The sequence below is a fragment of the Colletes gigas genome, unplaced genomic scaffold, assembly GCF_013123115.1.
Source record: "Colletes gigas isolate AHSC1104 unplaced genomic scaffold, ASM1312311v1 Colletes_gigas_Sc00009, whole genome shotgun sequence".
NCBI lineage: Eukaryota > Metazoa > Arthropoda > Insecta > Hymenoptera > Colletidae > Colletes > Colletes gigas.
In genome coordinates, this window is record NW_025106638.1 from 2,582,040 (window position 1) to 2,599,431 (window position 17,392).

A 17,392-nucleotide genomic window follows, 5' to 3' on the forward strand; every position below is an offset into this window, starting at 1 on the left:
GCGCCATAGTTTATCGCCTGCTGTGTCCATATTTATATTAGCAAATCTGTTCCGACATTCTTTCTGCGGTTCCCGCGGAATCGCCCCCATTCACCGCGTTATTTCATCTTCCACATCCAACTAGGAAGTTCAACTTTGAGCCAACCAATCACAGAATCCATTTACTCTGCACGGGGACGAGAATCATCCATCCAATTATCCAATTCGAGCTTCTGCTTCGAGAAGTGTATAAAAAGTAGCATAGGTACCTTGACGTCGCCATCTTTAAAAGATCCATCGAAGCTCGAGACGGATTTAAAGATTTACTAAATTGTAGCTAATTTAAAAAAAACTTAATTGAAAGAAAGCCTCGTAATTAACTTTTCTGTCAAAAACAGATTCAACGAAAAATGTCGTTCATAGCGAAGCACTAGTAGTATTAAAACCTCAAAGATACGCTTTGTGGACAGAAATTGAAGGAATGGAAGGGATTGTGAAAAAAGGGGAATATTTTATTTTACAAATAAATTCAGCGAACACGACTCGTCTCTAATAAGTTTCTAAAAAATTTTTCGTACGAGTAACGCTAGAAAACTTAGGCTATATGGCCCGAGTACTAGATTCGTATCAACGTCGGAACGATCTTTCCCGCGGAACTCTTAGACAAAGTTTTATACGCCGTACTGATTTTCCGGGGAAACTCTTCGATTTTTAATTCTATAACAAGTCGCCAAAGTTCTAGCGCTGATCAAAGTGCTCGACTCTTCATTGTGCTCTGGTTGCTATTCCTTGATGACTATAAGTTTTACAGTTCGCTTAAAATTTTTTATTTCCAAAATATTGTAAAAATGTTATAAAATTTGATACGTTACAGAAATTTCAAATAAAAGGCGCAATTATCGACGAGTGGGGATCTCGACAATTTTATCGTTTCGCGCGGTTCTTTGCACAAATGGCGGAGCGCGATGTACACAAAGTAGTACACGGAACGTAAAATTTATCGCTTATATCCCCGTAGGCTCGTTCCTTTCTCCCTGGTTGAGTTCCTTCTGAGAAAGATTCATGCCGGAATTCGTATGAAATAGTGCAACGCTGGGCAAATACGCCTTTGAACGTAGTCGTTCCAGGCAATTTTCTTCCCGGCTGTAATCACTTCTTCTATCGCGCCTTTGAATGGAAGAGACAAAATGTCGATGGCAAATGTAAGAAAATAAGAGACGCAGACACGCGACGCGACAGACGGGGATGCGCGAGGGAAACAAAATGGCAGATAGATCGCGAGGAAAAGAATAAGATATGAGTACTATTTCACGGAAACGAGGAACGAGATAAGCGAATAAGTAAACGTAAACGTTCGGATATAAGACGTACGATGATCACTGATTAAACTAAATTCACTCCAGAAGTGGGAGGGGTTAATAAAAAATTATCATTGATGAAAATTCAGTTGAAATTAAAATATTAACAAAATTAAAACTTTTCTAGATTTAATGGATTCTACGCTGAATCTTTTCAACGTAAAGTTTCATTATAGAATACGGAAAACATGAACAGGTGAATTTCTAATAAGCAAATAAGTAAATGTAAACGTTCGGATATAAGACGTACGATGATCACTGATTAAACTAAATTCACTCCAGAATTGGGAGGGGTTAATACAAAATTATCATTGATGAAAATTCAGTTGAAATTAAAGTATTAATAAAATTAAAACTTTTCTAGATTTAATGGATTCTACGCTGAATCTTTTCAACGTGAAGTTTCATTATAGAATACGGAAAATATGAACAGGTGAATTTCTAATAAGTAAATAAGTAAATGTAAACTTTCGGATATAAGACGTACGATGATCACTGATTAAACTAAATTCACTCCAGAATTGGGAGGGGTTAATAAAAAATTATCATTGATGAAAATTCAGTTCAAATTAAAATATTAATAAAATTAAAACTTTTCTAGATTTAATGGATTCTACGCTGAATCGTTTCAACGTGAAGTTTCATTATAGAATACGGAAAATATGAACAGGTGAATTTCTAATAAGCAAATAAGTAAATGTAAACGTTCGGATATAAGACGTACGATGATCACTGATTAAACTAAATTCACTCCAGAATTGGGAGGGGTTAATACAAAATTATTATTGATGAAAATTCAGTTGAAATTAAAGTATTAATAAAATTAAAACTTTTCTAGATTTAATGGATTCTACGCTGAATCTTTTCAACGTGAAGTTTCATTATAGAATACGGAAAACATGAACAGGTGAATTTCTAATAAGCAAATAAGTAAATGTAAACGTTCGGATATAAGACGTACGATGAGCAATGATTAAACTAAATTCACTCCAGAAGTGGGAGGGGTTAATAAAAAATTATCATTGATGAAAATTCAGTTCAAATTAAAATATTAATAAAATTAAAACTTTTCTAGATTTAATGGATTCTACGCTGAATCTTTTCAACGTGAAGTTTCATTATAGAATACGGAAAACATGAACACGTGAATTTCTAATAAGCAAATAAGTAAATGTAAACGTTCGGATATAAGACGTACGATGATCACTGATTAAACTAAATTCACTCCAGAATTGGGAGGGGTTAATACAAAATTATTATTGATGAAAATTCAGTTGAAATTAAAGTATTAATAAAATTAAAACTTTTCTAGATTTAATGGATTCTACGCTGAATCTTTTCAACGTGAAGTTTCATTATAGAATACGGAAAACATGAACAGGTGAATTTCTAATAAGCAAATAAGTAAATGTAAACGTTCGGATATAAGACGTACGATGAGCAATGATTAAACTAAATTCACTCCAGAAGTGGGAGGGGTTAATAAAAAATTATCATTGATGAAAATTCAGTTGAAATTAAAATATTAACAAAATTAAAACTTTTCTAGATTTAATGGATTCTACGCTGAATCTTTTGAACGTGAAGTTTCATTATAGAATACGGAAAACATGAACAGGTGAATTTCTAATAAGCAAATAAGTAAATGTAAATGTTCGGATATAAGACGTACGATGAGCAATGATTAAACTAAATTCACTCCAGAAGTGGGAGGGGTTAATAAAAAATTATCATTGATGAAAATTCAGTTCAAATTAAAATATTAATAAAATTAAAACTTTTCTAGATTTAATGGATTCTACGCTAAATCTTTTCAACGTGAAGTTTCATTATAGAATACGGAAAACATGAACAGGTGAATTTCTTATTACCGGATGCATCTTCCTTTTACCACTTGAAAGAATTCTTTATAAAGGTATCTTCGGAGGGATCTTAGCTACACAAAATTATATTTTCAAGCAAAGGCTTTCACAGAGATTGGCGGGGGCGTAGACGCATGTTAATACACGTATAGAAAATTCCTTCGTGCGTTCGTTCTTGTACGAAGCAAGACTGCAGGTCAAAAAGTTTCTTCGTCCAGCCAAGTTTTTTACGTGAAATATTGGATCGAGATTTTTTTACTTGTTCATTGATGCATCGTGGCAGTTTTTGTTATAAATTTTCTGCCTTCGTTCGACACCATTAATCGCGCATTCTAACATGAAAATATTCTTCCAATATTAACTTCAAGTATTAGAGAAATTCAGTTTATCAAAGTTCTTTTTAATCAGCACTTAAGACAGTGGTTGAAGACTTCAAACGTTCCAATTCCTTTTCTTAGAGAACTGTTCCGGATTAGTCTTTCCAAGTGACTTGTATTTCCTCCTTACGCAAGTCTACCACGTCCGTAAATCTGGGATTTGCTGTTTCACAGCTGGAAGAACTTCCTAATCTCAAGGAATTATTAACCACTCGGATAAAATCCACAATCTCTCCTGTTATCTGTCCGTTTAGTTCCAATTGGTATATAAAATGGAACAGAAATTTGGATCTTCTTCTATCTGTCCCAAGCTAGTTTTATCGTGTATAATATGTACATAGTCTCGTATACCATAATGTACCAGACTTAAATTGTAATAAAATGTGCGTAACTTGATTTTATAATACATAATTCCCAAACCTTCGAGCAGCAGAGACTCTCGTTATCAGACACACTTATCTCAATTCGTTTTCATACTTTGGTTTCGTATAATAGTGATTCACTATAAATGAAAAAAAAACTTTTAACCGTTAAGAATTTTTTTCTCGAAAGTGCGTAGGATTTCGGGGGTATGTTTATAAATCAAAAATGATTGTAATTGAACCCTGCAACTAAACATAATTTTTGTAGACGGATTTGATATTTTTTAATTTCATCGAAAAATTTGTCCACTTTCCTGAATTTCTTTCTCGAAAGTGCGTAGGATTTCGGGGATTTGTTTATACACCAAAAATGATTGTAATTGAACCCTACAACTGAAAATATTTTTTCCAGAACGATTTGACCTTTTTTTTTGTTGCCGAAAAATTTCAGGGAAACATGTGAATATATGGTCAGACATTACATTTTCAGTAAGGAATTTTTTTCTCGAAAGTGCGTAGGATTTCGTGGATATGTCTATTCACCAAAAATGATTGTAATTGACCCCCGAAACCGAAAATAATATTTCCATTGCGATTTGAAATTTTTTTTTCTCTTTAAAAATTGTTCTTAATTTTGAATAAATAATAATATGGTAATAAAAATGATGTAGATTTGGAATTAACCCAAAATACGAACATATAAAAGAATTCTAGAAGTATGTAATTATCCAGCTTGAAATCATTTAAAAATGTTACAATTACCAAACCAAAGTTACTATCTTAATACGAAACAGATAATCGACGTTCCTCCATTGTGTTCTCGTTCACAGTCGTATCGAAGACCAATCATGCTCTGCTTAAACCGTCGCTCTTACGGCGCGTTTATAAAATCGTTCGCGTTCCGCGACAAAAAGTGCTCTCGTAACAGGGAAAGGCGGGCAGAAAGCAACCGATTAAATCGGACTGGGGGTAAATGAGAAAAGTTCGAGAAGAGTTTCCCCGGATGTGGCGATAAAAGTTTCGAAATGTAAATGAACATAAAGCGGTCTACTATTCTTTCTTCTTCACCGCCCCAATCTGAACAATCCTACAGTGTCACATGATAAGTGTTCGTCCGAGGCCACTCCGGGCGTTTTTAATTACACCGAACGAGCCGCCGGGAATTTTTATTGCGTTCGTACAACTCGACGACAAACGGCGCGAAACCGTGAAAAACTGTCAATGCACGGCTGAACGAAACCGGGTCGATAGGATGATAAAGTTTTCACCGACTTCCTCGCCTTCCTGTTTCCTTCTTACAACTACAATTTTCAAACATTGTATTCCGAAACCACCAAAAAACTTATAATGTCGAAATTATTTCAATACTTAAGAATTAAAAAATTGATACTATAGGCAACTAATAATTAACTAATAATTAATAATTAAGTTTGGCTCGAAAATTCTGGTCCACTCAACTTATAGAAAAGGGACTTGAATCGGGTGATAGCTTTCCAGGGAAAAAGCGGGGGCGTTATAGTCGTGAACCGACGAAATCTCAAAGGAAGAGGATCGCGTTCCGTGTATTATACTTGTTTCGCCAGAAATCGAAGATACCCTCGCGAGACGTGAAAGGTTCAGGCTGTTTCGACGCGATCCAACATTGGCGAAACGATTAGAGCACCGACGTAATTTCGATGATACCGAGGGTTCGCAATTTCTTCCAGAAACGGCCAGTCTGACAAGCGGATCGTCCCCCCGTCTGGTCGGAACGAGTATTCCGGAAAAATTAAGGTCATCGGGAACGGTGGCTCTCCGTACTCCGTACGTTTGACCCAGTTCCACGATCTAATCCTGGATTACCACCTGTTCAGTTTCCTTAAAATTACCACCCGTCGCCGGAAGAGCTTTCAGAGCCCGCAGATGGCGATAATAATTCTGTCGTTTTAATCTCTTCGATGTAATATTCATTTCTCCAGCTGTTTCGCGAGCGCAAAGCCGTCGATCGACCCTAAAAAGAAACATTTCCAACCGTACCACTCCCGTCTCTGCGAATTAACCATAAACCTATCGATACTTCGCGTATGCCTATTCCTACCACGACTGGTCAAATGACCTTTCTTTTTCTCCTAACGTTCGATTTATATGCATAGAATGTTGTGTTTTCAAGTTTGTAAGCTTTTTCTCTCTTTCATGTAGCATATTTTTTCTTAAAGCGTGCATTTTAAAAATCTTAAAAGTTTTAAATGTGCATACTTGGTACTTCAACGCCTTTGAAAACGAATTTTGTTTCATAAATAATCCAGTTTTATCGCACACCACTCGTATAATCAATAGGAATTGCTGAAACTTCTTTAGGTATGTAGCGTTAAAGTAAATATCAAAATAAACATAGAAGATGGCATAAATTATAATAGTTGTTGAGTTCATTGGATAGAGGATGAAATGACCTTTAAAATGAGCGTTCGTACGAGTCGATAGCGTAATTAGTTCCGGAGATATAAGGATTCGAAGCGTTTGTTTACGTTTCATTGGCGCGAGGTCAATGACCGCGCGTAAATAGTAAACAGTGCGCAGTAAAATCTTGGAAACGACTTCGCGTCACGCGCGAGAGAGATCGGATGTGACTATAAAAATTACCCCTTTACATAAATCACGATATCTCCAAAACGGAAAGTCAGATCGCCAAAAACCAAAAACCATTTTAAAGGGGAAGCTTTGCCGCTTCCAACAATGGCCCAATTATGGATAAAACACTAATAGCTTCGAAACTACACAGGTCTAAAGTTTTAGTACTTTTCATACGTGCTGTTAGACTATTCCAAGACTGACCATTGAACTATGTATTTTCTATTTACATTGAAAGCTAACCCAGAATTCGATACCAAATTCTGTTTGGTTTCTTACGAAAAAATTGCATCTATTAAATGAAAAAATTAATCGAGGACCAAGAATAATTCCGACAAAGACTCGAAGGTATCGTGTAAGTAAACATGTAATTTTCTAGTGGATTTACTACCAACCGATTAGTAACCAAATACCCTGCACGTTCGACAGATCGAATAGTATATCTGAGTATTTACATCGTGTTTACCGTGATCCATAGTCGTAGAAACAATGCAGTCTTGCGTATTATTAAACGGTAACGCAAGGTTGACCAAACAAACCGACACAAACAGGATTATTAGTTTCGCGCGTGCTTTATTGTGGCGATGGTGCTATTAACGCCCGGTATTAACGGCGGCGTTCAATGATGCCATGCATCGAGGCCGTTTTCCCACCTAAACGACGCGACGGTGACACGATCGAAAAGATTATCGGCCGACAATCGCCGCCCGTACGTATTACAGATTCAACCTACACACAACCCTATTCGTAATTCGTCCGTCGACACGATTACGACGCGATGTACAGGCGGCAATTGATCGTCCGTCGATTGTTCATTTGCTCGGAAACTGTGGCACGTTTCGAGCAATGACACCCCAAAAGCTCCGACAGCTCGACAAAGACGACTTATAATAAGTTACAATAGGGTCGAATTAAATTTTCCACGTCTTTGTTCTACACCCTCGTTCACTATTTTCGAACGAAGGGGAGGATTTGCACGAATACAGTGTGCTCGACTATGTCAGAGAAGGATTTATCACAAAATTAATTGTGGAGGATGATCCTAATTGCACTCGTGGGAATAAAAATTAGGATGTAAACCATTTGTTGTTGCAATGCTCTTGGGTAACCAATGGGATTAAACTAATCGACAAACTGGAGAAACAATTGTTTGCAATAGCCTCCCTAATGAAATATAATCGACGTAAGAAGCCTGTGTATCATACAATGTAGAGATTACTGTGAATCAAGTCGCAGAATAATCTCCATTGTAGGTAGAAACTGTGTTAAAATTAATTTTAAAAATTACAATATTGCAACTGTGAAATAAAAATAGCAAAGAGGACGATTCCAGCTTCATCTAGCGTGTCAGCTATGATCAATACTTATTATGATATAAAATGTTCACCAGATGTCGTGAGCATCTACAGCACTGATAGTTTAAAGGTTAGTGCGCCTCTAAAACGTAAGTGGGGGACCCACTTGGCTAATAAGACTATAAGTAATGTTCCAATGTATTTTACCTGACGGAGATGTCGTCGTTGCCGCGTATAATCCCGCCGTCCTCGCTGAAAATGAAGATACGCGTCGCGTCGCGGTACCATTTGATGCTGTGCAGCCCCTCGCATTGCGGTAATTTTAGATCGCACGGCAGTTGTACTTCCGTGCCCAGTTCTGCTTGTTTCTCGCTCGTCAGCCACGGCTCGCTGCTTCCTGAAACAACGTACGCAAACGCTATGAATCCGTGCGTGGCTCGTTCGCCGACAGAACGAAGTTGAATCGTCGAAGCGGTGGCGTCCGCCGGTCGCAAGGGCGCCGCCATATTGGACCGCCGAGGCGATCCGCGCGCGCGAACATTCGAATCGATTTGAGTTAAAGTCACGTTTTCAACATTTCTGAGTTGTCAAGGAGCGAGGAAAATATTAATGCGGTAGTTAACGGTGATTCTGTTACGTTTTAACTTAGTTTACGTCTCAGATTGATTATATAGTTGCTGCTGTAATTTAGTAATTACGTTTGAACGTCGGTTGTTCTGTTCGTTCAGGATTTGGACGAGTCACTGTGCTAATGTTTACACTCTGGCCGGAGTTTGCCTTTCGCAGCGACAAATCCCCACGCTCTTAAGAAAATTAATATTTAAAGGGGAACGACTTGATAAAACGTGCAGGAATTAACGCAATAAAATTATGTGAATGGAAAACTATGCAATTTAGAGACACATTCCGGTTAAATTAGGGTTACGCAGCTGTTTGTACGTGCTCAAAATGGCCACCTTTGGGCTTCAAACATAGCGTCGAACTACGTTTCAGCAAATAATTAATTTCAAGAGACTCCGGTGATAAAACTCCGACGAATTTAAATATGGCGGACGCGCAGACTAGGCAATAGGTCCCGCACGACGCGTCCATTTGTCAGAAAATCGTTCATTCGAGTATTGTCTGGGCCATCCGGCTGAAATGTAGCGGGCACCGTCATGCATAAACCACACACCACGTAGAACATCTAATGGAACTTCTACCAATAATTCATACAATTGACTACTCAGGAAATTGACATAAGATTGATGCGGCGCCTTGATTAACAGATCAAATCCTGGCACATGCTGTCGGAATAATCGAATAAACGATCCCCCCCCCCGACAAGATCATTCATTTTAAAGTACGAGTTTTTTTGTTACAGACTCATGTCAATCGCATTAATTTACAGTTCCAACGCGTTTTGTCCGAATTCACTTGTGATCTAATAATTAACAAAGAAATTGTATCAATGAGAGAAGTCCTTTCGTAAACTGAAAAATAGCACGATATCGTCGCGTTTTGCAATTCCTCCCACTCAGGTTGAATAGGTAAAACAGACATATATTTTCGGCATTTAGCTATATATTTGTGAAACGTCGGAGTAAAAAGTCAATCCTCTCGATATCCCAGAACCGCTTTTCACGAAATGACACAGTACGCGAACGTTTCAATATTTCTTTCGTATCGTCGCTAAAGCTATAAATACAGTACATTTTACAAAAATATGAAATGATAAATCACGCCGGAAGATCGGAACGCGGCGCTGGATACGAAATAATTTTTTTGTTTTTATCTCGAAACGCTTATAACGAAACGAAAACATGAATTCAACGTTCTCGGAAGACAGTCTTCGAATTTCGTTAATTCCCGCGTTTATTCGAATTTATTACTGTTCGCGCGAGAAAATGGCGGCTTGAATTTACACACGCCGGTCTGATACCATGTTCGCGTACGCGCCGGTAAATTCTGCAGTCACAACTTATGACAAATAAGAACATAATTCTTGGTTAATTCGTGCCAAAACTCGGCACAGTCAAGAGAGGGAACCTCAAAACTTACGAAACTGGAGGCGCCTTGGAAATTGACGACTTAAGGTGATTTATTAGTGGTTTCTGCGACAACGCACGCCACACAATTTCGCGCACCACGCTCGCCGAGTTGTCGCTAATTCCGTGGAAACGAGTCGGAAAAGCTCGAACCGTAAGAATCTCGAAATTTACAGACGGAGTAAAAGAATATGAATTAAAATATAGCAGACCCGTTTACGCGAGAGCTCCAGGTACGTTTTCTCCTATGGAATTTTATTTTATGCAGTCCTCTCCGGCAATTTTCCAAGCGTTTCGCCAACTGCTCCAACAATCGCCTTTGGCTGTTGCATAAACATATCGGCCATAAAAATTCCGCTCGCCATTGAATCGAAAAGCTGTCTCGAAGGAGACAATAATCAGACGACGGCTTTCGCGCCTCATAAGTTATCCAAGTATCGAAATCCGATAATACTTTCATGGTATACTACGGCCAGGGCTGTGCATGAGCGAAAAGAAATGCTTCCCGGCATTAACTCTCCATATTTTGTCGAATGTTTATGGCCCTGCTGTATGTGTGCATCGAAAATGTAAAAACCTGGTTTAATCGTGTCGTACTTTTGGTCAAATAATTCTCGTTTGGATAGAGATGATTTTTAAAATTGGAAATAAATCGATCACGACAGGGGGCTCGACGATAGAAATTAAAATTGTGTAAAATACGCGAAATCGTACATGCATTCAAAAGTGAGCTGTTTACTTTGAACGTATAATTATGAAAATGTTGAAAAAGGAAAAAGAGAATTTTATTGGATAGAATTTAACAGTAAGTGGTAAAAATCATCGAATTTTTGGAATAATTTGTTAAAGATGGCCAGTTCCAGGTCGCGCTGAGGCGAATAAAATCGATTAACTCGATCAAGTAGATTAATAATCGGTTCGAGCACTCGAGCAAATTGATTCAGCGATTATGAATGGCCAACTATCCGCCTATTAATCGATTAACAGATGCCGCTGTTAATTATGGTAGAAACGCAAGACACGCGGCGAAAACCCGCGGCGCAAACGCTGCCGACGAATTCAAACACAGCTGGTTAACTTTCGAATGTATTCCGATCGAATAAGTCGCTTTCGTTTCGTGGATTGCATATGCAATGGCGCTCGGAGGAACAGTCCTCGGTGTGGCTTTGATAAATATTTTTGTCGCTTTTGCCTGGTCATATCGCAGCCACGGGTGAAACTGAACGAGTCGCAAATCCTGCGACGATTTTTATTTCTTTTCCACGGTCTCTCGTTCGCGAACCTATCAATTTCCGTGGAAGCGAACGCCGTAAGAAATACTTTAAATCGACAAATTTTTTATTTTTATTTTTCTTGGAACAGACGGACCACGCAACAATCGTGTGCAAAGGAAACACGATTTAGGGTGAGAAATTTTATCCGAGTTTCAACTTAGTGTTTTTAGTTGGAAAATATTAAAATAGGTATGTATTTCTATTTCTGATTTTTAGATGGATGTATGCTTTGTAATTATTCAACAATTGCTATATTTTTTTTTTCTAGCGATAATTGTGTTGTGGTTTGCACAGTATGTAGTGTAAGATTCTCAGAAGAATAGGCCTTACAAGAACTCAAACATAGTGTGGGTTTATATGATAAAGGTGTACTGTGATGGTATATCTTACTGTATGGACGAAGATGTGAGCGCGAAATAGCACTAAGAAAGTGCAAGAAAATAAGTACAGAGGAAAGTTTCCCCTAGCAATATATGTATGTATACAGGGTGTTCGGCCACCCCTGAGAAAAATTTTAATGGGAGATTCTAGGAGCCAAAATAAGACGAAAATCAAGAATACCGATTTGTTGATGGAGGCTTCGTTAAAAAGTTATTAATGTTTAAAGTACCACCCGTACTGAATTTTTTTCTCGAAAATGCGCAAGATTTCGGGGGTATGTATATTTGCCAAAAATGATTGTAATTGACCCCCGCAACCGAAAATAATTTTTCCAAAACAATTTGAAATTTTTTTTCCCCGTCGAAAACTTTTACACCTTCTCGATTTTTTTTCTCGAAAATGGATAGGATTTCGGAGGCATGTGTATTCACAAAAAATGATTGTAATTAACCCCCACAACCGAAAATAATTTGATATTTTTGAATTTAATTATTAATAACTTTTTAACGAAGCCTCGATCAACAAATTGGTATACTTGATTTTCGTCTTATTTTGGCTCCTAGAATCTCCCATTAAAATTATTCCCGGGAGTGGCCGAACACCCTGTATTGCTCGAGCGCTTGCGAGAAAGCTAGGAGCATAGCCCTCTGTTGGCGACTATGGGAGACACACCACAGTATTACAAGGTTCTCAGAAGAATAATGCTGGAAATATCGTAGCACGGAGACCTTCAGAAAATTATTTTGGGGACGCTTGCTTGTTTTTGATACAAATCTGTTAAGACAAACATGCGTGGGCGCAATTATAGGTCGAACCAGAGCCAGCTGTGTTTACACGAGGCACACGACATACTAATAAGGGAACGGGACACGAGCATCGATGGGCGAGAGGGTAGCTTATAGAAAACAAATACTGATACAATTTAATACGAGATTGGACATGTTCTCGGATTTATAACAAAAATTGTGTGACTTTTGGATCGTTAACCTAGAAAGAGTGTCAACTTACGAAGTTACCGAAATCGAACGAATTAATTATCGATATTCCCGAAAGATAACGATCCTCAACGCCACGTAAAATCCGAGTAATTCGCGACGTACGATGGTTTTAAAATAGGGACGACGCCATGCGTAAGTAATACGCATTATACCGCGATTAGAGTGGAGCCGTATTTGCGTGAATTTAAATTATCTTTGATCGGGCGAATTTAGCTCGCCTGAATTCTCTCCAGCTATTGTATAACCGGAGCTTCGAAATATATACGTAATGGGGCGAAAAAAATTTCGAAATCCATCCTGCAACTACAATTTACGGTACTTCGAATATACACATCGATTTAATAATAAAAATACAGCAAGATACAATGTTCACTAAACGAAAGCTATTCTCGTATAATCTGTCTTTTGAAAAATTACAAATGGATGGAATTATTCAAACTCTGTAACTACTGTTCCGCCCTCATTTTGAACTCACTCTACAGGATATGCGTCCCCGTACGGCCTTAATCCTCCGATACAAATATTTAATGACTTCGTTTCCACCTTTCTCCGTCCTTTGGCGAAACACGTAATCCCCACCAGCCGCTAAATCTTCCGAAACCCTTGACTCAAACTTCGTTGTGTCCCATTTTGCGAGTCTCTCGAAACTTCTGGAAAAGTTGCGGCCGCGGTCAATTAAATCCCACCGAGATCCAATCGAGTTTCCGATATCGATATACCTGGATGCATATTTCCGCCATATTGCGAGGCCACTCGACGCCGAGACGGTCTTACGTTTCTCACGCTGCTCGACTTCTCCAAAGGCTTTCGACGACAGCCCGATCGTGATCTGTCGACTGCCAAACTTGGTCGTCACTTTCTCTCTTATGGTCGCGACGTTCGTACCTATCAATTGATCCTGTCCATCCCCTCGGATCCTGAACATCGAGCCACTGGACTCGAGAAGTTCGCCTAACTCTCTTAGGAATGGGGCCACGTGGCGATCGACCATCCACGGATCATCGAACCCTCGCTTTCTGGGGCTAAGCCCTCTCTATTGCCTCGAAATCAATCTCTAGTTCAGCTCAATCTATAGTAGTTAATATATCAGGTAATCTGGTCGCGTATAATAACGATCAAATTAATTTTATTCCTGATTTTTCATTTATTGCTTATGGAACGAATTTTATTCTGCTTTGCTTGTGTAGGAAACGAGAAAGATCGTAATAAGGCAGAAAAGCAAAGGAGAAGGGAGCATATAGGAACTGGAGGTAGGTCGAGCGCTTGCGAGAGAGACAAGAGCGTAGCCCTCTGGTGGCGAGTGCGGGAGGTGATGCCACAAAACAAATACTGAATCGAATAACTATTCCAATCTGACATATACAATATACTATAATATTATGTTTGATTTATTAAAAATTATCCATCGTTATCGAGTTTTTCTTTGGGGGGAAAAAAATATTGACTTTTTCATGCAAACTTACAGGTAAAATCGACACCAAATTCGTACAGATTATGGCGTAAAATAAACGACAGTTCGAGACATCAACGTTTTAATGTCGACGTTAAGCGTTCTCGAGCCTTAATGGCGGCGCTAAAATTCCCCGGGGGCGTCTCGGCGATTCTTCGAGTCCCGTTTCCATTATGACTGTTTCAATCCGCAGAAAGTGTGGCTGAATTTATTAACGAAGCGGGCGTTTATCAGGATCCACGCTCGCCGGGCGGAATTACGTATTCGGACGTCTGAAGCCATCGAGGAGTCAGAAATTGCGTTGGAAAGCCGGTTCGACGCTGGGGAACCAATTTTCGAGCGAAACTTTTTGCATAAACATGTAAATTGGCCGCGGATACGCGTGCGTTACGGGTAAAGACACGCAATACTTCCCGGCCCGTTGGGCTAACGGGAAATTAGATGATCCGTCATAGGTGGATGCGGCGCGAAAACTTGCTTCGCGAAATTTCCAGCGAAACGTAAGCGAACGATTCCCGTTCCCGCGCGTAATTGCATCCCATTGAATGGATAACCAGCAATTGATCGACAAAATAGTTACCAGTTTGATAGATATGAATTAACTGGTAGTATATTTATAAATAGTCAATTTAGATTTATCTCTGAGGATTTTCAGGCACCTGCCTTATCAACACACCAAACAAAGATGGCGGCTTCTTTGGACGATCGCATCGCTTCGAATTAAATTATGAAGCTCATTATTTTATTCTAGAAATTTTGTGAAAGTTTTCCATGCTATATTGTTCCAACGGGTGGCAAGGTTTGAAACAATAACATAAGCTTGTTGGAAGAAACGATGCAATAATAATTCCTTTCGTATTTCTCCTGGTGTTCTCGTGCATAAACGATTTTCTTGGGATAATTTATTAACGTAAAATCCTATCGCGAAGTTTACAGTAAGAGTAAGAGTAATTCAGGAACTTCGTGGAGTAGCTAGACGTGAAATTTATCTCGCTAGTGCTCGTAGAAAGGGGTTTCTATTTTAGAATCCGCTGCATCGGTCAAAAGGAGCCATAGCCGCTATAAAAGGCAGAATTTCGGTAGAAACGGGATCCAATAAACTAAGTTCCCACTATATTTGCTATTTCATACTTCCGAAAGATCCATAAAATCCGACGAAGTCGTTACAGAGCTGCTTGCTCGCCGAGTTTATCTTGAACGCAGTTTTGCCTCGAACAGGCATTCGACCCTCAAATTTGCACGTCCGTTTACTTTAGAATTCTCCCAAAGTGTTGAACAAGTTCGCGTGACCCTGATGTGAAATTGAACACTCGCGACGTAATACGGGAACGCGTTTCACGCATTAGGGGAGGATTAACCACGAGCAACGACGATTCTTTAGCGTCTCGAAACTGACAAAGTTTCACAGAAAAAGAACGATCTTTAAAAATTTAAATATAATTCTGATCAAGAACACACAAAAGATATTTGGTAATAACTTTTTAGAAACGTTTAGGAGTGATTCTATATACGTAGGCTCCCCAAACGTACTGGAGGCTTTGAGAAAATATTTTAACGCTAAGAATAAAATTCAAAAAATGTGGAAATATAGTTCAAACCTTTGGGGAAATGATTTTTGGGATTTCGAGACGGATTATCGGAGGACCCAGATGCGGATTGATGCGAACTGGATCCGTAATTGTGCTTCTTGTCGAACAGTTTTTACCACGTGGTTAATGTTCGAGCTAAACTTTTTTACATTTTCGCTATTAGTACATTTCTTACAATGGATCAAACGTGGCCGCGGAGTTAATGGACTGCGGTTAAAAACGAATTCGTTTCCGCAGCGTCATTACAACGTTTTACAGCTGACTGAACGATTGTCCGATAAATGACGAAATTTCTTTGCCGGGCGAGTAGAATTCGCCCATGAATCAAATCGGATAAAATTATCAGGGCTTTACGAAGAAAACGGTATAAACAATAGCGCTCTAATATATATGTATATAGCAACTCGCGTAAGAACCCGAGGTAATTACGGAGGAATTAATTAACCCGTTAATGACCTCGGCTGATAAATTATGTGGCCAATTTTATATGACTTTTTTCTCCCCTTTCTCTCTCTATTCAAACCCTTTATTCATCCTATAACGATTAAGTTCTTTCTCAAACTTCGATGCTCTGCATTATCGCAACTTTTATACGTTTTGTTTTTTTTTATCGACGATACCCATTATTTGCAATTTTTTGATGTAAAAAATAATACATTTGTAAATGAAAAGGCTTTGTAACTGCCGAACGGATTGAATATAAAAAATTTTCTTATTTTTTCCAACGATTGAAGTGGTTTCTAAAACGTTACCGACCGATTCGAGAGCTCGCTCTATCGATACGGCCGATCGGGAACATTTCGAAAATATTTAGCTATGGGCATTTGGAGGAATGAAACCTTTTACGAATATTTTTCACGCTCTCACGGATTTCACAGATATCGCTTGAGGCTTCTGCGTACGAATCGTGTCTTTTACGAGGCTCCCAGCGTGGCGAAGCTCTAACAGGTCAAATGACACAATGATATCTGTACTATAGCGATCAATATCTGTATGCCCAACGACGGAATGTCTCTGAAAGGGGCTACCAGAAACCTTCAAACAAGTAGACTTCATAATCTGGACGCTATAAAAATTAATTTGTCTTCTATGTATCAAACATAAAACATTCTATTATATTAAACACAAACAATAAATAAACAATAAAACAACGTATATACCTGTGACAATCAAACGTTCTACTGTGGTTTCAAATTAAAAAATACTGATACTTCAGATTCAAAGAAGATACGACAGTTGAGAGCAGCCTCGTACAGGCAAACTAAGAAAACTGCAATTAGCGCATTAACTTACACGCTTCGCTCGTTTATGTAAATATAAAGGGTGGAAGAAAACGTCTAGCGCGTTGCCAGACATTTGAATACAAACCCCCATAACTTCATTTCCCAGGGAGAACTTCTCGATGAAGTATCCCAATTTGCACGAAGAAAATGCCATATTAAGGGCCCAGGCTTGCAAAATTTGCATAGAAGCACGAGACGCGACTTCAAGCACAACTCTATGACAAATTCTTGACATCGTCAGTAACGAATTCCCAGAAGATAATAAATTTAATAAAGAACTTCTCGAAAACGCAAGACACAAGTAATAACCGGAGGAATTTTTATGATCGAAATAACTGTTTAAAATGATCGCGAACGAAAGAATGGTATTAATGAGAGACCTGAACGGACGAAGAAGGGAAGTTTCGAAGGCGTTGCTGAAAGTTTTCCCTTTTGGTGTAGTCTTTGACGTTCTCGATCATATCTTAACGCCACTACAGCCACCCCACATTCATCTTCCTTTGTTTTTCGTTCTCGACGCAGCCACCGACAGCGTATCGATTTTCGATGT

At 38.7% G+C, this 17,392-nt stretch overlaps 1 protein-coding gene across 3 annotated transcripts in view; it reads right to left on the reverse strand.

The window, feature by feature from the left end:
- LOC122397473 overlaps positions 1–17,392 on the reverse strand; it is a 484,513-nt gene that overhangs the window by 132,529 nt on the left and 334,592 nt on the right. For all 3 annotated transcript variants that reach the window (XR_006259108.1, XR_006259107.1, XM_043396627.1), the window contains exon 2: positions 8,048–8,237. Coding sequence is in view for 1 of the 3 variants with exons in the window: in XM_043396627.1 (XP_043252562.1) it covers positions 8,048–8,237 (190 nt within the window). In the remaining 2 variants the exon portion in view is untranslated. The remainder of the gene's footprint in view (positions 1–8,047; positions 8,238–17,392) is intronic.